The 20,375-nt window shown below is 43.0% G+C and overlaps 2 protein-coding genes across 4 annotated transcripts in view; one reads left to right on the top strand and one right to left on the bottom strand.

Moving 5' to 3' along the window:
• Nucleotides 1-816: 816 nt before the first annotated feature.
• Nucleotides 817-16,144, bottom strand: MCMBP (minichromosome maintenance complex binding protein). Of its 3 annotated transcripts, none has more exons than XM_027655188.1 (16): nt 16,053-16,144; nt 15,024-15,109; nt 13,822-13,962; nt 13,473-13,514; nt 12,920-13,021; nt 12,275-12,404; nt 10,773-10,924; nt 9,943-10,043; nt 8,061-8,230; nt 7,072-7,195; nt 5,853-5,970; nt 5,176-5,341; nt 3,277-3,410; nt 2,548-2,712; nt 2,058-2,146; nt 817-1,189 (listed from the first exon to the last, which is right to left on the bottom strand). In XM_027655188.1, exons 3-16 carry the CDS (start codon nt 13,894-13,896, stop codon nt 1,063-1,065), a joined length of 1,695 nt encoding a protein of 564 aa, XP_027510989.1. In that variant the 5' UTR covers nt 13,897-13,962; nt 15,024-15,109; nt 16,053-16,144; the 3' UTR covers nt 817-1,062. The 3 variants fall into 3 exon arrangements, with proteins under 3 accessions (XP_027510989.1, XP_027510988.1, XP_027510990.1); XM_027655187.1 differs by lacking the exon at nt 16,053-16,144 and adding an exon at nt 15,725-15,878; XM_027655189.1 differs by lacking the exon at nt 16,053-16,144 and adding an exon at nt 15,423-15,651.
• Nucleotides 15,964-20,375, top strand: part of SEC23IP (SEC23 interacting protein) — a 24,954-nt gene continuing 20,542 nt past the window's right edge. Inside the window, exons 1-2 of the mRNA XM_027655186.1 lie at nt 15,964-16,152; nt 19,830-20,356. Of these exons, the coding sequence (XP_027510987.1) occupies nt 15,999-16,152; nt 19,830-20,356 (681 nt within the window). The 5' untranslated portion in view covers nt 15,964-15,998. The remainder of the gene's footprint in view (nt 16,153-19,829; nt 20,357-20,375) is intronic.

Genomic DNA, 20,375 nt, shown 5'->3' with positions numbered 1-20,375 from the left:
CAAAAAAGGAGCTTCCTGTTCACATGATCTCAGTCATGCAAAAACCCCAAGTAAAGGTGGTCTGAGCTTAATGGAAATTTGGCAAGAGACTTTTTTCTTGTTGAGAAAAGGATTAATTGCAGCAAAATCTAGAAGTGGCTCCACCATGGAGTCCTGCAGGCTGTCTCCACACAGGCAGCCCTGCTTATCCCATACAACTCCCAGCTCTGTGCTGCTTTAACACTTCACTACTTCAACCACCCTTGTTAAACCAGTTCTGCAAGTCCCATCTGGGGCAGCACGGCCCCTGAACACCAGCTCAAAGTGTACAGGAATAAGGTGTGGAGAGACCATTCTTAATGCTTCAATGCTATTATTCAAACCCTTTAAACACACTGCAGTGCTGTGCTGTAAAAGTAAAGTATGTTTTGTACAAGGATGTGAGTGGCACCAATTCTCCAGTCAATGTGTTTGTTTTTTTTTTAAGAGGTTGTGCCAGAATAAATCTCATTAGAGATATTTGAGAAGTTAGTCCTGTTCTGCTCTAAGCACAGTAAAGATGTATTTCATACCTAACCTGGGCATGGGGGAGATCAAATCACTGCTTTATCCCACAGTGTGATCAGCATTGTGCTGCCTCAGCTCACAGCACACAGAGCTCTGTGCTGAAGTCAGCACCTCCTTCAGCTGCAGCTGCTGGCCAGCTGGGAGCTCTGAGCCTCAGAATTCCACCTTTCAGGAATTAGAGCACAAATGTATCCCAGAACAAAGCCCAGCATGGCTGTGTACCAAGGGCTCGGGGTTTAAATTTTCTTATTATGAAAGGAAATAAGTTTATGCAACTTCAGTATTAAAGTTTAATATCAAACAATTTGCTCATTGTTACCAATTTTCAATTACAAAACAGGGTTCCAAAAAAATTCCATAAAATATGTTTAAGTGGCTGAACAGAGTTAAGAGTGTTCAGGCTGCAAGGGTAAATATCCATAACTTTTTGGTATAAATTATCTACAAAAACTGGTATAAACAATATTCCAATCTTAGTAGGGGTTCCATCTAGGGATTAGACAAATTTTCAAGGTGTTAAAGTTCGTTGCCATTGACACATTTCTGCTGCTGCAGCCTGGCTTTGCGTTGTGCCTCCAGTTGTTTTGCTCTCAGCCACCTCTCCCTCGACAGCGTCGTCTGCCCCGCGCTGAGCGACAGGAACCTGGGGGAGCACAGACACAGGAAGGGCTTGGTCAGTGCCAGGGGGGATAAACCAACACAGTCCCAAACCCAAACAAAGGCAAAATTAGTAAATAAAGGCAAAGTTGATATTATGCTTTACTTCTGGGATGTTTTGCCATTTGAAATCTCTAAGCTGTAACTTCTGAGAGTTCCAAACCAACACCTGAAGACACTTCTCTGGGATTAAATTTTGGTCTCAACTTTGCTATATGAAATTAAAAATTGAAATCTTTTTCCTCTAAATGCAGTAGATAACATCACACCAAAAAGGAAATAAAATTAACAAGCCTTTGCTTGTCTGCAGCTTTTAATACCTACAATATTATTTTTCATTAGATGCTGAGGGGTTTTTTAGACATTATGGACAAACATTTTAGAAAACTTATAAGCCAGCACACCAAGTTGTCCCTAAATGGGAGCTTTTCATGTTTTGACTATTTTTTTTGGAAACAGACAATGTAAAGTTTGTTACTAGTTTTACTTGAATGAAATTTTGTAACCTTCCTAAAGCAGAGGAACAAAAAATACTGATGATTCAAGAGTAACAGAGTAATTTCAATAACAGTTTATAAGAGCAGTAATAAAAAAAACCACTGCAGGTTTCTCAAGACAGTATTTTTATTTTTCTTGCAGTAACCTAGGAACTAGAAAGCATGGGAAGGGAGCAGGGAGGGAATACTTTGCCTAAGTAAGAATGTGTGAGAAGAGGAACAAAGGGAAAGGAGATTCCATCTTGGAGAGCTGGCCCAGCCTGGCACAGCTAAATCCAGCTGCAGACTGAGCATCCAGCTGCAAACAGCAGCTTTCTGGGAAGGACAGAAACAGGCAGGACAAGCAGCAGCACCCACCTTGCCACGAGCAGTGTCTTGTGCAGGTCATCAGCCGTGATGCTCTCGGGGTCGTTCTTGCGCATCTCTACAAAGTCCTCTTCCACTGCCTGTGGACAACAGCGTGGAGTTATGGAGCAAAACAGAACCTCCACGCAGAGATCAGTTTTCAAGGAGCTGAACACCTCAGCTACCTTTACAAGACAGCATTTCAACTCACTGCTGTGCAGAGCCTGAGCAAAACCAGGCTGCTTCTCATCTTTGAAAAAAACTGCTTTTCAAAATCAATATTCCATGTACTGTTTCTTATTTGTACTACACTTATTTCTGTGAATACTTTACAAATCCTTAAAGGCATGTTCAGGACATAAAAACGCTCCTGGTTTGGTTTTTAGAAAACTTCAAGGAGAATCACTGACAGGGAGAGCAATGGGAAAGTACAGTAACAGTCTGTTAAGGTGCTTTCTATCCAAATATAGAGTTGAAAATGTATTAGTGGAGTCTTCCCTACCTTGGTCACTTCATCAGATATACTGTAGTCCAGGAGCCTCAGCAAACTCAGGTAAATTCGGAATTTGTTGAGCACAGATGGGAGCACTGCTGTCAGGAGGCTGCTCATGTACTCCTCCATGTTTGGGGGGATTATCTGGGGTTGTAGGTGGACTTGGCAATCTGACTGAAAGAGAAAATTACACACCATCTCTTGCCACATCCCATTGTTTTCTATTCCAAACCCAATTTACTCTCAAAGCCAACAGAAGTCACTACTTCCCAGAATTAAGGTAAGACAGTTCTTTAAATATTCCACTGTTCACAGTCCTCACTGAAGCAGGAGCCAGCTTCACTCAGAGGCAGGAGAGCAAGGGCTCAGCTGATCGAGCTGGAATGCCAGAGATCAGATGTTGGCAAGCTTAGGCTACTCCAGGGGCAGTGCCAGCTCTGTGGCTCTGCTCCTGTGCCCACCACCTCAGACCCTGCTTTGAGGGGGCCCATATCTGCAGCCTTTGCCCCTCACTGGCACTGGCACTGCCTCCCCATCCCTGTTCAGCCGAGGAGGGAAGGCCCATCTGGTTCTCCCATGAGCAGGTTTGGGGCTGGGCTGGAGCCAGAGGGAGGAGGCAGGACCCAGTGCCAGTGTCACCCGTGCCCTGTCACAAGGCAGGGTTCCTGTCTGCACTTGTCCCTGGCAGGGCTGCTCTGGGCAGGCAGCTGCCACCTGCAGTTCCCACCCAACCCTTACCGGCAGGAGGGATCTGCCCTCCGAGGTGATCAGCACATTAATGTTGCAGGGGAATTCCATCCGGTGGTAATTGAAGTCATAATCCACCTTCTGCCAGGTGATCAGATTGCCCAGAGCTGTCACATTATGGACACCTGCAAAAGCAGGAAGGAACAAGCTCCCTGAGCAATGGACTAAACAAATGAAGTCAGAGCTGATTCGTGTTCCAATCTGCCTTTAATGAGCAGTTACCAGAAGAATTCCTGCAAGCTTCCTGTTTCTGCAGGGGTCTGTGGTGTCTTCCAGATAGACACAACCATTTCTTAAGATCAAAACTAAGGATTCCTAACTTCAAGTCTAAATTTTATCTGGCTTAGTACATGTGTTCACAGCTCATGTTTTTATTGGCCCTACAAAGCCAGACAACTATTTACAGAGACAAACCAAACAAATCTCTCCTCAAAAGTGGACAAAGCACTACCCATTTCATTTTTATAGCCTTACATGAAACCAAGTTATTTCAAATATAAAAAGATTGACAAATTAACTGGTTGACTCTTGGAATTCTCTCTTGGAAATACCAACATGTACCTGACAAATTGAACTTCTCTTCAGCAGTGTTACTGCATCAAACCACTCATCTACTGTTATGGTTTTGCTTTTAACCAGTTTGTATTAACTTATTATACTGTAAATAAAGGCCAAGTTAGTAAATAAAGGCAAATTTAATATTGTGGTTTACTTCTGGGACATTTTGCCATTTGAAATCTCTACACTGTAACTTCCAAGAGTTCCAAACCAACGTCTGGAGACACTTCTCTAGGATTAAATTTTGTTCCCAACTTTGCTATAAGAAATTAAAAATGTTTACTTTTTTTACTCTAAATTCAGCAGATAACATTGCATCAAAAAGGAAATAAAATTAATAGCCTTTTTTATCTGCAACTCTTAACACCTACAATATTATTTTTCATTAGATGTTGAGGGGTTTTTTAGACATTATGGACAAACATTTTGGAAAACCTATAAATCAGCACAGTAAGAGTTTCCCCTAAATGGGAGCTTTTCATATTTTGACTATTTTTTTTGGAAACAGACAATGCAAAGTTTGCTACTAGTTTTACTTGAGTGAAATTTTGTAACTTTCCTAAAGCAGAGTAACAAAAAAATACTGAAGTCTCAAGAGCAATTGAATAATTTCAAATAATAATTTATAAGAGCAGTAACTAAAAAACCCCAGAGCAGGTTTCTCAAGAGAGTATTTTTATTTTAAAATGAAGTCACTTGCAGTGATTTTCTCTTCTTTAACAGAACCACAGAATCTGCTGAGCTGGAGGGGACCCAGAAGGATCATTCAAGTCCAACTCCAGGCCCTGCACAGCACAGCCCAGGAGTCACCACAGAGACCTGTACTGTGCTTCTCCAGTTACTGAACTTTTAATAGGTGCAACTCATCTTTTATGTAAGTTAAAATTAAATAAATAGTCTAAAGCTCTGCAGAAAGCACACTACACAGGGCTACATCAGCTTATAAGATAGAACCATCACTTTTTTCCACACAGTAAAGCAATCTTTTTATTTCCAGTTCTTAGCTGGGTTCTCAGGGGATGGTTTCCTTATATACAGGAAAAGTGCAGAGCATAAGGCAACAGCATATGCTTCCCCACTTCAAGCATTACCACAGGAAACTGAAAGGCCATTCCAATTAATCAGAGTTATTTTGGTGATAAAGAATTACCCAAATTTGTCCTAAGTTGACTGAGGAGGCTGCAGGCCAGCAGGGAGCTCGTTCAAAGCAATGAACTGAGGACAGAGTTTTGTAACAGACCATCACCACCGGGACACAGTTAGCACCAGTCTTAAAACACATCAACTTTGAACCTCCCAGGTGAGATCTGAAAACCCAGAAAAAGCGTCTACCTGTTGTGTCGAGCTGCCCTTGCTCCAGCTGAGTCTCATCCACCACCAGGGAGGTGTTGCTGGCCAGCTGCAGCACCCCAGTGACCAGGCGGTTGGCGGCGTAGTCCTTGTGCGGGATGAAGCGCGAGTGGTTCATGTTCTCGATGGTCATCTGCAGCCGGTGGGACTGCAACGACACACCCCCAGCACTGAACACCTCCCCCAGGAGAACAGTGCTGCTCACAGCTCCCTGCACTGCACAGCCAGGATGAGCTGAACAACAAATGGGTTAGTGTGGTAATACCATTATCACCACCCCAAACTGAATTACTGTGGAGTTTTCTGCAGAGCGGTGTCCACAAAGGTGGGAATAAACCACAATGGTACCCTAATTAAACGACCTATATGTCAAAATATGAATCCAGAAAGACAGAATAAAGCATGCAGCATCTGTCTGTCAGTTCAATACCTCTGAGGAGAGGATTTTATTCCATATTCATTCTAGATGATGTGGCACATAGAGACTTGAACATACAGGCAAGCCACACCTCTGCTGTTACCTGCTCCCTAAAAGGGTAGAGGGAGCCTTCGTTTGAGTAGCCTGCCTTAGAAATTAAAGAATCAACTAAAGTGTTGTTTTTTGGTTGAAATAACAAGAACATCTCTCCCCAGAAACACTGAAGCCCCACAAGGCTTACTGCTGGCACCAGCTGCTGGATGATGCGGTAGATGTGCTCGGTGAAGATGCTGTTCCTGGGACATCCGCTCAAGTTGACCGTGAATTTTCCCAGAGGAAGCACATCTCGTCTTGCATAACTGCACCAAAAACACCACAGCTTAGACAAGCCTCTGGTTAACACTGAACACAGGTATCACTCAGCTGGAGTGTTGTGTGGCCCCTCTGACAGCCAGGATTTCACATGCTAACAGCCATCTCCTGTTCCTGCCCCAGTGCCCAAGGACCGAGCCAGGTTGGAGCTGCTCCTGAAGGCTTTGCAGCCCTGCACAAAAGTACATTTCCAGTGCCTGGGATCCTGCCATGTGCCATGTTACATTCTGTTCTCCTTGTACTCTGTTGTTACTCAGTAAACACACTTTGTTCTTCTCCTTTCTCGTGCCCAGTCTCAGTTTCCCTGCTTATCAACTTGTTCATCTCCTTTACCTGCCCTCAGCTTTCCTCTCCCTCTTCTCCTGTGTATCTTCTCCCCATTCTCGACAACTCTCAACCTTTTTGTGATACCAGCTAAGAGAGAAAATACATTCTAGTCTAAGTGTCAGAGCAGTCAGTCCCACTAAAAAGAATAAAAGCAGAACCCATTTTAATTTTGAAGACTAAAATGACTAACATTAAATTGGAGCCTGACAACTCAGCAAAACACACTGTCTGAAGCCTCACACCTGAGATTTTAATGAGTCATTTCACCCAGTGACAGTTTAAAATCAACATAAAAGTGAATTTCTATCCCATGTTAAATAGGGGTCACTTGAACTTGCCACTAAACATATGTTAGCATTTAATTACCAAATTCCCAGAATGTACCTTTCAGTATGTTGTAATACCTAAACAGTAATTCCTGCAGTAAATGCTGTCTTTGAGAAGACAGTTCCTACTCATTAGAAGCTAGAGGCAAAAAGATGTTCTCATGTGTGAAAGTGTGTCTTAGAGAGTTTGTCCAACTCTCAAAGGAACACCAAAAGGATACACTGGCCTTTTATCAATATTTACTGTTATTCCACACAATGAAATCTGCCTCTGTGTTTACTGTGACAGGACAACTCTAGCTGGACAAAGTACTGCTGAAAAAAGTACTATTTGAGCTGTTTCTGCCATTTATTTGCAGGTTGGTGAAGAACCCCATAAACAGAGATGCCTTTTGAATGTTGAATATTTAAATTCTCAAACATCTAAATACTTACACTGTAGAGATGAGATGCAGTATAAGGTATTCAGCAGCCAAACTGTCTCCCAAGAGGGCATGGGTGAGGAACCCCAGCAACTCTGCTCTCACTGGTGACAGCTCAGACATAAAATTAGAAACAACTGCCAAAAAACACAAAACAACAAATGTCAGAAAATGTGCTGTTTCTCACCCTCTTCCCTCTAAAACTTACTTTCTATTACAGTTTGATGAGGAAAAATGTTTATTCCAAAGCAGTCGAGGAAAAAGAAACAAACATTCATTGTTTTTTCCAGCTGAGCAATTACTGGCTTTGGACAGCCTGAATCACTCAACATTTCCTTGGAAATGCTTTCTTTTTTAAAAATTAGATACTGTGTAAAGCATTTGCAGAATGCTACAAAGTTTGGAGCCAAATTTCTAAAATAATAGCCCACCCATTTTATTTTAAAGGTGGGAAAAAAAAACCCCTTACATGTGACACAGCTCAGGACAACCAACACAACGCACTCAAGGAAGAAAATGATAAATATCAAAGGTTTGTAAGCAATAATTCAATGACAAAATCATAACAGTCAAACAGGCCACAAGGAATAGCACAGTCACTTAAAACAGAATTGCCTTGTTTTCTGCACAGCATTATGATCCTTCATATTGTCAGTATGTTTCTTATTTCCACTGTCATACTGATTTGGAAATCTAATTTTCCAGCAGTTCACAACTCCATCTGAAAACTAATCAAATCTTATGGCTGAACAGCTCTGCAAAATCCTTGGGCACATCGAATGCAAACCCAAGTTTCATATAAATCACATTTATTTCAGACAAGTAAAACCATAACCATGATATAAACACAAACACTTGCATCTTGTTCAGTTCTGCAGCGTTGAATGGCTCCTCCACTTAACAAGATTTAAATCCAGAGCCTGTTGTTGAGGCATTTGCCTCTGAGCAAAGCAGTGTTTGTTCACCTGTGCTAGGAAATGTGCCCAGAGCTCAGCTACTCACAGGTTTTACTCTCCTCTTCCTTAAGGCAGGCAGGCAGCAGTGGGTTAATGTGTTGCAACTTCTGGGCCAAAATCACATGGATTCTGGGCACCAATGAGGCAGGAGGGCTGTGCACTCTCTGTTCCTCTGCTGTGTCCATACACTCCATAGGATCAAGGGCTGAGCTGTCCCTAGGAAAGGGCACAGCACAACTGGGCTTAGAAACATTCCACAGGAATTCCTCTCCCTCTGACTGAGGGCAGCTGGAACCAGGCCAAGAACGGAGCGGGGCGGAACAAACAACATCCCCTCCCAGCTCCTGGGAACTCCTCCCTCAGGCAAACTACCCTCTTTAGGATTTTTATAGACACCAGAAATACCAAATCACAATTATATAATGGTACAGAATTGCCAAAGCAGGCCTGGCCAGAGAAATCTGCACTCTATTATTTTCAGAAAATAATCAAATCGTACTTTTCTGGAAAAAAAAAAACCCAAACAACAAGAAACAACAAACCAACCCCCCAAAACCAAACAAACCCACACTCAGTATTTACTGCATCATTTCATAATCTGTAGCTTCAAGTACAATGTTACACACTGTTCTGTACAGCATGGACAGAATGAAGTCCAAACAGTAACTTTCAGGAAAATAAGGTCATGATTTATTACATTTGCCTGTGTAGGAACATGTGGGATTTTCTTATTCCACTGGGTTCTGGAGCCTGACAAGATCTTCTAGACTGTCACATAACAGCTCAATCACTGGCTGAGTAAAAAAATGATGAGTAAATAGATCCTAATGCACCTCAGCTCAAACTTGGAGGTATTAGCTCTTAATTTAAAAGTTCAGATACGGGAGCTTTGCTCTCCCTGAAGATGTCTCACAAAATTCCTCCCAGGTGGTTTTCATTTGTCATGTAGAAACTAAAGTCCCTAAAGTGACTAAATCAGATGAAGCTGAAGTTTAGCACAAATTTAATCAACTTGTACTGGTTCTAAAAGCTGACAGGCTTTAAAACTCCAAAGCCACTTCAGCAGTTCACCAGCACACTGTTCACCCCTTTCCATTAAATTTTTTTTGTTTGCACTCAAAACAACTGAGCTGTGAGTCTGGGATTAGCTGTCACACAGATGATAACCAAGAGCAGCTGAGTTAATTTTTAAGAGGTTGGCACTGTAAAGGATTCACACTGCACTCTGGATATTGTACTGATCAGAAGGATGAACAAAATCACCAACAGAAATAATTCAGAGTGCAATGGTTCAAGACATCAGTAGTGTTTATGTCAGATTGGACAAGAGTTTTGTTTTAAAAACTGATTTCTTGGATTAGTTTGTATTTTGTCAGACAAGTAACTGCAGAACAGCAGGTGAAAGGGGAAGTTTCTATCAGTGGCACAGCATGATGATATACCTTAATTAATGAAAAAATCAGCCCAATTTTTACTCAGTTTGATCACTACCACTCTCCATGCAGACATGCAAACCTTTTTTTTTTTTATACTCTTCTGAAATGTTTATGGTAACAACTTTCATGGGCTTAGCAGTTACTTCAAAAGGACATTTTGTACTTCTTAAAGTTTATTTGAAAGCTTGTTCACTATTCACTCATTCACTGAAAGTTTAATAGGCATGAAAGAATACAGAATATTTAGCTATAGAAGCACTTTCTGCTTTATGGACTGTACAACAACCTAAAAAACAGATGCACTGGATATCCAAGGATATGGATGGACCAGAGCACACTGGACTTAGTTTACAAGACACTGATCTAACATTTTCCTTATCAAGCTTTTTTTAAGCAACAAAATTCACCAGTTGAGCATAACTGTTATGTATTTACACATTTCCTTGTCTGCTCATTGAAACAAACATTTCCTTCATCTGAGGGCAGCCTTACCTCTCCTCACTGTTTACTAAGCTCAGCACTGGATCCACGGACAAAACACCATAAACCTCCAGCACATCATTGACTTTGAAGCTCTCCCAGCTCTCATAGACCTGTCCCAAAAGGAAACAAAAGGCAGAGGCAGATGGGCCAGATGCAGGATGGAAAAAAACCTCAGGAGACTGGAGTGTGGGCTGAGAACAGCCTGTGTGAACAGGCCTCTCCCAGCCCCTGGTGTAACCAAGCTTACACTGGAAAACTGAGTTTCTATGATTCCATTTTTTTTTCCTATTAGCATTCTTTGCCACACAAATGTAAACAATTGTATTCTGTTTTATCAAGATCTGCTGAATAAGAGAAGTCAGTACAGAAACAGAACAGAAATCTCGTGTTGAAGTGTCATAGTCAATACAGCACAGTAGTGAATCAAGGGCTATTTTAAATTCAACAAACAAACATGTAGTTTATTGTTTTTTTCAGCTTGTTCCATCACACCTTTTCTCCTTTAGAGGAAAAATCCTAAAAGCAGAAATTCCAGCTACACCCTCAAGCATCTGGTACTGGACTTTTTTTTTTTTTAAACTGTGATGAAAAGGTGCAAACTAAAAAATGCTGCTGAGGGATTTCAGCAGTTCAAATGCAGCACTCAAGAAGAGAAACAATGTAATAGTGAAAAGAAAGAATGCAATGATCTGTAGAAACAAAATTCTTGACTGGAGAGACAATTTCTGTGCCTATAAACCTGTCTGCAAGACTAACTACTTACGTTCTAACATGGGATTCTGTCTGCCTCACTGAGGGACACAGAACCCTGCTCATCATCCCCCCTCCACTTCTGTTACCTTGACAAGACATGCTGGTCCCTTCTCTCCTGGCAATGGAAAATTTAGGTCAAGTGGAGGGGAGCAGTTGGGAGAAATGAGATGATGACCCGCAGGAGCTTCTGTTTCTAATCTCTTTGGCTCCACACATCCATGGATATCACCTCCACTGCCTGAAAAACACAGGATTTGTAGGCTCTTTAAACAGCAATGCAAAACTGAACAACTTTCTTCAGGGAGGAACACAGAATTAAACTAATTTAACAAGACATTTGAGACAAAACCGTTTAATAATGCAATATATTTGACATCCAGAAAGTCTCACAAATGCATATTTTATATTGTCAAATTAAGGGTGAGTGAGAGTACTGATAAAGATCTGTGTGTCTTGGAAACCCAAACACAGCCAGAAATCTGATTTTCAAAATGTAACGTTTATATGGGGGTGAATGATTTTTCTGCAAAGGTAATATATTTTTGCACTTCAAGCTAAAAAACCCAGGTAGTTCTCAAAGGTAAGAATATGCATAAAGAACCAGTTTACATTAAAAATCTCTGCAGATTTTCAGCAATAATACAGCAAGAAAAATCTGTTCTACAGTTGATGAGTCCCAGGTACAAAGACAATCCTGTCTATAGTACCTTGCAAACTGGTAAGAATACAAAAGGAAAATCCTGAGTCCAGCTAATGAACCTGACAGACACAGAGCACTGAACCAAAGAAAGCAGTAACTTCTACATTTTTTTTATCTTTAACAGGACCAACAACTTAAACTAACCACTTCCTCTTGCTGAAAAGAAAACTTGCCAAAATCTTGAAGAACCCCATTCCAGTTTAAGTGGAATCTCCACGGATGAGCATCAAAACAAATAGTTGACAGACTGATTACAGCATAAGTAAGAACTGCACACTGCCAGTGTTGAACCTCTGAAAAGGTTCAAATGCTTTCTTCAGGATGCTACAAGTGCCTGACATGGATCTTGTTCCTCTAGGAAGTTGGATTAGTAAATCACACTGGGAAAAAGGGAAGGCTGGAAGATATTTGTTAGACACACACTCTGTAGCAAAGCAGCACCTAACTGACATGGAGTTCAGCTTCAATTTACACAGTAAGACCCACACACGGTGTGAGAGATAAAATTTCCCTCCCATTACAATGAAACCTGTAATACAGTGGGAAATTAAGCACAAACTCCCCAAGTTCAACCTGCTGCTCTAAATTGTTTGTGTGCTGTTCCACACCAGAGGCAATGCACCAGTGCTGCTGTACAAAGGATTGCTCTCAGGAATGAACTCCACAAAGTCGTGCCAACGAGTCGTACAGCCCACGTGTAACACCACAGACTCTCCCACTCTACTTCAGATCAAACCACTGATGGCTTCAACAAAGCCACCAAATCAGTTCTGAAAGCTGCACCAACACCAGTGATTCAAAACAGCTGCAAATATTTCAGTTTTTAAAACAGAAGCTTTTACAAATTCTGGAAAGATATCATAGCTATTCATCAATGGCAACTGTTACCCATATGCTGCTCCTTCTGTTTGGATGGATGCAGATCCATGTCCTCATCTTCCTCATAGCTCCTCTTGTGGCGACTCGGGGTGTAGGAAGTTGAAGGACTAACTCGGGCTTGGCTGGCACTGATATAGGCGTGAAATTGGGGGTTAAGGACAACCTCAGGCTGAGCAGGGACAACTCAAGCACAGGAAGGTTTGGTTGGTTTTTTTTAAACAAAATTCTAGTGTTCTATTTTGAGCAAGATGTTAAAATAATGAATCAAACTGTTACCTAGATGTCACCTCTTCAGACACACAAATAACCTGCTGCAGGAGTCTGGAGAGTCAGTGGCTTTGCTGAAAACAGAAACTATAAACCACCAAGTGCTATTCCACCATCAGCCTCTAAAAAAGGGTTTTTTTCCCCCAGAGAATGTGCTTGTGGTCAGGAACAAATCAAAAATGCATGAATTTTCTCTCCCACATCTCATTCATTTGCATCCTCTTTGTGCATATAACACACCACCAGTTTTACCTTTCTTCTCTTTCTGCACCTGCCCCCTCACCTGATTCACAGAGAAAAAACAAAAAAGAGACTTTAAATAAACTTATCTCCTTCAATCTAATTAGTTGGTGATCACTGATTGTATAACAGAGTCAAAAAAGATATTTCTTTCACCCATGCAGATTCCCCAGGCACTGGAACACAGTAGAGAGTCTGTCTCTCCGAGGTGACTGTTTGTGAGGAGTTCAAATCGATCTCCTGCTGAGGCTGGAATACCAAGGGAAATTCTGTTACAAATCTGATTACAGGATTTTTTTAAAGCAATCCAATAGATTCAGTTACTCAGCCAGAAGTTACAACTAACATACTCATGAAACAGTGAATCCAAACAGTATCTGTAATGTTTTGATTCCAATTGCACAGCACTACCAGAAGGAGCTGTTTCCACAGCAAACAGTTTCAGTCACAGGCACTCCCCCCTCCAACCAAGCAAAACAAATTTTAAATAAAACAGGAACAGCTGGAAGCCTCCTGAAATTAGAATGCCAGGGAGCAGTTATGAATACTTTGCTTTCCAAACCTGAGATTAATTCTGTATTTCAAGAGCAGTGCCCTCAGGAATCCACGGGCAAGTACCAAAGAAGTCCTATCACACTTATAAACGGCAACTTTCCATCTAATATTTCATCTCAAAATTTGTGTAACTTGTATAACTTACCCCACATTCTGCCACATCTCTGTATTTGCCAAAATGCAAAACCTGTCAAGGAGGAAAAGGCAATGCAGTCATTCTTTTTCTGAAGGAATCCTGAGCAGGAATCAGACCAAAATCACTGCAGTCCAAAATCCCACACGGATACACTGCCAAAGCTTTCCTTATTTTAATATTTTCTTTTTCTCAACAGAAATACAAGTGATGTATTAGTGATGCCATTTGAGCCAAACACTCCTATTACTAAATAGCACCCAGACTCCATAAGTTTAACTTAGGAACTAGAGAAATATGAGAACTAGAGTAGATAAAATGATAAGCATTTATTAAAATAATAAATCAGTATTTCACTTACACGTGCATTTGTGTTTGGGTCAACTGTTTCATACACTCCCATGTAAAACTCAGGATCAAACATATCTTGAACCATGCAGCGAAATTTCACCAAACTGTTGGGTTTTAGGTAATGTACAGGAACATCATTCAGTGATGGAACCTGTAAAAAAAAGAGTTTATTCTACACAACTGGTATATATTAAGCAATGCACTGAACTAAGCCAAAAGCAGGTGGTGTAACTTGAAATAATGAGACTTGCAATATGAGTAGAGTTTTCTAAATCTGAAGATCAACTTGTTGAAAAAACCCACATTCAACATTAAAATGCAACAAAATCCAGAAGTGTCCCTATAAGAAATGGCATTTTAGCAATCATATATCACATCATGTTTCTCTTGAGTAAGAAAATGTGCTTTCAATTCCTTCTAATGTTGTCAATTTGACTTGATTTTTCCCACTTTGATTAAAACTATGATTGAAAAATGATTAAAATGAAAAATGATTAAAAATATGATTGAAATATTAAGTATGGAATCCTCAGGAAGAAAAAAAGAAATCAAATAATTTTCATCTGTTTTCTCAGCCATAAGTAGAACAGATCTTATGTGAAACTTTCTAGTCCTCTTAGCAATGTTCCACAGTGTCATTTTTGCTACAGCCTTTTAAAAAAGTATCAGCTTTTGAACTCACTTTTAAACCTTAAGCACAGCTTCCCCGCTGCACAAAGCCAGCCCAATAAAGCACAGTTTTAGCAGAAAAAGTGTTTTGTCCTAAAACCTGAAAGCCCAGGCAGCTGCTTCTTCAACCCACACAAAAGTTCTCAGCATCGCGATAAAAACCTCACAGGAGAAGAGGTTTACAAGCAGCAGCTGAGAAGCTCGTGGGGCGCAGAGCGCAGGGACAAACACTCCCAAAAATGACAATATTTGTCAGCTCCTGCCATCTACTGACTGTGCTGCAGAGCGGCAGCGCCCGGCAGGGATGGCCCGGAGCAGGAGCTGTGCCGAAGGCAAGGCTGAAATCCCAGCCAGGATTTCACATCAGGTTAAAAAAAAAAGCAGCCGAGATGTGGATAACATATCCTTAAGCCTGGGCCTGAAATTCGGCCCTGTGCTTATCACGAACACGAAGAACTTCTCCAACGCCAGTCGCTGCAATAAAATGTAAACAACAACGAGACTTGAGGAAAGCGTAAGTCTAAAAGAATCAAACGCTCTTACCCAATTAGTGGCATTATTTTCTTTTAATTTTTCCTTGAAGTATTCGGTTACCTTCTTTTCCCAATCAGAGTTTGGAACATTTTGGGCTACAAAAAAACCACATTTACACGCGCATTAGCACCGGCAACAGACCTCTATCCAGCCTTCTCCAAACACAGCGAACAAAGCAAACTTTTGCTTCTATTCTGAGGAAGCAGGTGCAATTTAGACTACAAACGACTGCATTTTAGTGTAATTTACGCCTCTTGTACCTCATGACTTCACATTTTACAGGCTTCCAGGCCAACCGAGATGCCCACAGCCATTCTCGGGACCGAAGAAAAGCTCCACGACACCTCAAGGAGAAAGGGAAGGAGCTGAGGTGCCGCTTCCCGCGCGGAAGATTTTTATTTCCATAACCCTTTAGTTAAGATCGAGCCTAGCACAGAAACAGCCGCGGTGATGGCACTGGTAACATTAGCAGTGATCGGTGTGGACAGCACGCCTTGTTCCCGAAATCCAAAGATACACGAGATACGCAAGATATATGAGATATAGATGAGACATATATATAAGGTACGTGAGATATATATGAGGTACAGAAGGCACATAAGCAGCCTCGCCGCTCTCCCGCCACCACCCCGCGAGGGAAAGCCCCGTCCGGTTCCGGGCGCCCTCAGGGCGCTCCCGCTCGTGCCGAGGGGACGCCGGTCCCGCCTCACCGAAGAAGCCCTGCACGATGCTGAGGGGGTTGTTGAGCCAGTCGCCCACGCACGGCATGGCGGGGTCGCCCCTCGCCGCGGGGCTGCCGGCTCCTTGCGGCCGCCGCCTCCCGCTCGCCAGCCCCGCACGGGCACTGCCGCTTCCTCCTCCTCCCCTTCCTGCGGGAATGGCGGCGGGACCCGCCTTCTCCCCCCTCACGGCTGCGCGCGGCCGCCGCCGCCATCTTGGGTGAGGGCGGAAGGGGCCGGGGCGGGACGTGGCCGGGGCGCGGCCATGGCGGCGGCGAAGGCCGGGGGAGGCACCGCCGGCACCAACCCCAACACCAACCTGCTCTTCTCCTCCTCCGCCACCGACTTCAGCTTCAACGTGCCCTTCATCCCCGTCAGCCAGGCGCCCGCCGCGCCAGGGCCCGCGCTGCTGCCCGCCGGTACGGAGGGAGGGAGGGAGGGAGGGAGGGGCGGTGAGGGGTCCCGCAGCCCCCGGGATGGGCTGAGGGGTCGGGGGAGCCCCTGGAGCCGGGCGGGGCTGCCAGGGGGGCTGAGGGCCGGGACGGTTCCGTTCGAGCCGGCCCCGGGGCTCTCCCAGCCCGCTGTCACCCGCGGTGCCTCAGCGCGGACGGGCTGCTTGGGGTCGCGTATTCCGCTTTCTTGTGCTTAATTGCTTGTGCTTCCTTGTGTTTGGTGATCGTGTGTTCGGTTTTTAGTGTCGGGGCTGAGGAGAGGGGGCGTTTGTCGCGTTTGCAGCTCATCGATGTTTCAGAACGTTCATTTCAGCCATTTAAAGGTCTCAGTGCTTCCATTCAGGGTGTACTGGGTGATTTCAGTCTTTTAAAGCTCCTCTCCCATTCTGCCTTCCGCTTTCCCTGTGTGAAAATAGCACGTTAAGCGGGCACCTAAAATATCCTTGCTAATTTAATCCCGGTTCTGTTATCCTTTCCCTCTAAAACCCTGATGGTGTTCCCAGCACTGCTTAAAATCTGGTCCTCCAGCACCTTCAGATGAAGGCATGGATTTTTCTGGGAATGTGTTCAGTCTGAGATTAAAGCCCTAAACATTAGAAATGCATCTATAAATCAGATATTTCAAATTTTACTGCATTGTACGTGTTGCAGTCGGACTAATGACCTTTAAAGGTCCCTTTTAACAAAAACTGTTGCATGTCGAGTCCAAAATCCAGGACTTCATTTCAATAGTGTTTTATCTTAGCTGAAATAAGTACTAATATAGCTGGAAATCAGTGCAATCCATCTCTGTAGATTTAATAAAATATTTGCTAATTATGGCTTTGAAACATTTTTTTACATCAACTGCGTTTTTTTGTGTGGGAGGGATAAAAGCATTAGAATATTATCCCTACTTATGTGAAATATCTAACTGGTTGGTACATTTACTGATTCCACTGTGCAATCCTTATAAGTTTTCTTTCTTGCAAATACGTCTTAATTTTTATTAAAGCAAATAAAAAGTAACTTTTAAGTGCTTGTCTCTCCAGTAGCTTTGCACAAATGACTGTTGTAGCAATTTCCTGAAGATTTTGAAGCCAGCCAGGGAGAAACTCTGATGGGGTTTCATTAATGTGGTGAATTATATACTCTCCATCTCGCTTAAAATTTGATCAGATGAGGATTCCCAGTTTTGCAGCTGGAGTGAATTTCAGTGCCAGAGGTTGTGCCACGTTCCACTTGTGTCCAAGTAAGGCCCGTGTCCTGTTAAATGTTCTCTCAATCCTCAATTGCACTCACCATCTGTCCAGCCAGGTGTTGCTGGGATCTGGCTGGGTAAGATGGTTTGTATCTCGAATCACAGTTTGAAGCAGGAAAGAACAAGCTCTCGAGTTTGAATTTTAAATTGTGTAAAATGTAATAAGAATCAATGTCTGGATTTTCTTGACATCTGCCAGCCAACACTGAGAAGCTGTGTGCAGTCATTAATTTGTTATGTCTATTTGTATTGTCTCTAATTAGTGATTTGAGCTTTGCAGTTTGACAGTAAAAGACACATTCTCTGGCTCAGGTGTGGGTGATGTAGCCAGTGTATTTACTGTAGGTGGAGAGGAGTGTTCCCAGTGAGGAAGTGGATTAATGTCACTTGTGGTTGTCTGGTGACAGTCTGTGAATGAGGAGGGAGGGAGGTACAGGAGGTTGACACAGTCACAGCTGAAGAAAGACTCTTTTGTACATGGGAAGGACATTGCCCTTGCATGTCAAAGCTGTACATTCATTTTTTAAAATTTACAGGATGTGCTTGTTTTACTGCCAGGCTGGGCTCATGTTCCAATGTAGTGTTTGCAAAATTAGAAACAGGAAAGATAGAAAATAATGTATGGTATTGTAAACCAGCATGTATATATATATACACACATATAATTTTTGTTTTGGCAGAACTTTTGTCAGTCTCATTTTGCAGGGAAAGCTGCAGTTAGACTAAACCTCCAAAACCTAGTTGGATTGGGAGAACAGTAGGTGTTTTGTGAATGGGCATTTGGTAAAGGCCCTGGGAACTCTTCAGCACACTGCTGCATATCTGTGGTGACCTGACATAGTGAGGTGAACACTTATTTGGGAAAGCTGAGTGGAGAGCGTGCTGTGCAGTAGCTTCTCTCTGTTCCATGGTGTTTATGAAATATGGAAATGAGGTGGATTTTTTTTGTTTAGAAATTGAGACCTTTTATTTAGCATAAATGGCCATTCTGCTTGTAGCTGGGAGATAATCCCCAGGCCTGATTTCAGAGTGGTCATTGCTTGTAAATGCTTTCAGCACTCTCCACCTGATGGCCCACACACACAGGTTTTGGGTTGTTCCTCAAAGTGGGATAAATGCTGTGGGTGAAAGTAAGAGAAGTTGGTAAGATGTAAGGTAAGTAATTGGTAAGGCAGGTGATGCCTCAAATTGGCACTGTCTGCAAAGACTACTAAATAAAAGATGGTTAAAATAGTTCTTTTTAATCTTGGCAGCTGCTTCTTTTATGATTAATTAATTAGAACAGCAGCTTCCTAGGGAGACTCCTCCGTGGATTCCCCTGTACTCCCTTGGTACTCTCTAGTGCAGTTATGTTGGCTGTGGATAAAGACATTTGTTGTTGCTGCTCTGGGGACTGAGTATCAGAGAAGCAGCAATACCTTTGGGGTGTCTTCCCCACAGCCTGGGGATCATTTGATGGCCAGAGCAGATGAAACACAGTTCTAACCTCTGCAGGTTGCACTGACTCCTTGCAAGGTGCTGTTCCCTCAGCAGGCAGGCAGTGCTGCTCAGGCCATCACAGATTTAGCTGAGCTTACTGTGAGACCTCTAATAATGTCAAACCTCTTTTTTTCCACTTGTTGCTAAATCACTGCCAAGCAGAAAACTGGGATTGACCAGAACCTGGTTTATTTTCTCAGTGACCTTGTACCTTTTTAAACTCTCTCCTGCAATTATACAGAATGGGGACTGATTTTTCTGCACCAGAAATTTAGCTTTTATGCCAGGCTAGAGTAGGATTTTTAGGGAGAACTGGAGTAAACCCTGCTCATCAAGTGACATGGGATCATGAGTTATGGCCACCTTGCAAGTCAGATGAGAAACCTTGTGAGGGCTGTGCTAAAGGAGCAGGCAAGAATGGATTGTTTAATCAGTAGGTTTGGCCTATTTGGGGATGTTTTTAAAGTCTAATTTTTTATTTGATCTTGGAAGTCTGAAAATTAGAGCATAAAGCCCTATGCTTAACAATTGGTTACATGTGGAAAGGGTATGAACCAAGGCTGCCCTTGCATTTGTGAGGCATAAGTGAAGTTGGGAGGGATTTTAGTACCTGCCATGTTGCCTTGGGAAGGTCCTGACTCCAGTTATACTTTGGTCTCTTATTTAATGTTTTTAATATCTGTTGCTTATTCTGTGTACCCTGCATGACTTATGATCCATTTTAAATGTTCTTGAACACTCTGTATCTTTTGTTTCATTTTATGACGTGCTTAATCACCAAGTTGTGCAAGCTTTGTAATACTTTTGGCTTTCTGGAGACCAGCAGTTTTGGCAATAGCTGATAACGTTACAGAACATTTTGACTACACACAGCAGGTGGTTTGAACGTCTCACAGTATCTCTGGTGGTCCTTTTGTCTTTGCAGATGATTCTGCAGACGTTGGGGAAGAGGACAGCTTCTTGGGTCAGACTTCTGCCAGCCCCAACCCACCACAGACTTTCAACTATTTCTCTCAAGTGCCCAGTAGCAGTGATCCCTTTGGAAGTATTGGGCAGCCACCCTTGACAACTGCTGCAACCCCTGTGGGAGCACCAGCCTTCTCCAGGCCTCCAACTTCACCTCCACTCGTGTCTGGGTCACAGGATGGGCAAAATGCCTTTTCACCTCATATTCCTAATTCCCAGCCCTACAGTGCACCCCCCACCTCCCAGGTGGGAATCCCACCGTACCAGACTCCTCAGCAGAGCTGTCCCCCGCCCACCAGTGCTCCAGGACTTCCCCCAGGAACACCTCAGCAGGGATACAACCCCTACAGACACACCACCCTGAGCAGCAGGGCCAACCCCTACCTCACCCCGCCCCAGCTGCAGCAGAGCCACGCCCCTGCCCACACCCCATCCTCTGTGCCACCCGTGCACATGTACCAGACACCTCCGGGGCCTCTGACACAGGTATGTCTGTCTGACACAG

This window comes from Corapipo altera, unplaced genomic scaffold (genome assembly GCF_003945725.1).
Source record: "Corapipo altera isolate COAL_440 unplaced genomic scaffold, ASM394572v1 180, whole genome shotgun sequence".
Lineage (NCBI taxonomy): Eukaryota > Metazoa > Chordata > Aves > Passeriformes > Pipridae > Corapipo > Corapipo altera.
This window is presented reverse-complemented; position numbering and strand designations above follow the sequence as displayed.

Coding starts and splice junctions, on each gene's coding strand:
- MCMBP (XM_027655187.1), bottom strand. CDS start 15,782: ATGCCGTGCGTGGGCGACTGGCTCAACAACCCCCTCAGCATCGTGCAG. Junction 8,231..9,942: donor TTAGTAAACAGTGAGGAGAG/GTAAGGCTGCCC, acceptor GCCCTTTCCTAG/GGACAGCTCAGCCCTTGATC. Junction 1,190..2,057: donor AAGACACTGCTCGTGGCAAG/GTGGGTGCTGCT, acceptor GTGCTCCCCCAG/GTTCCTGTCGCTCAGCGCGG.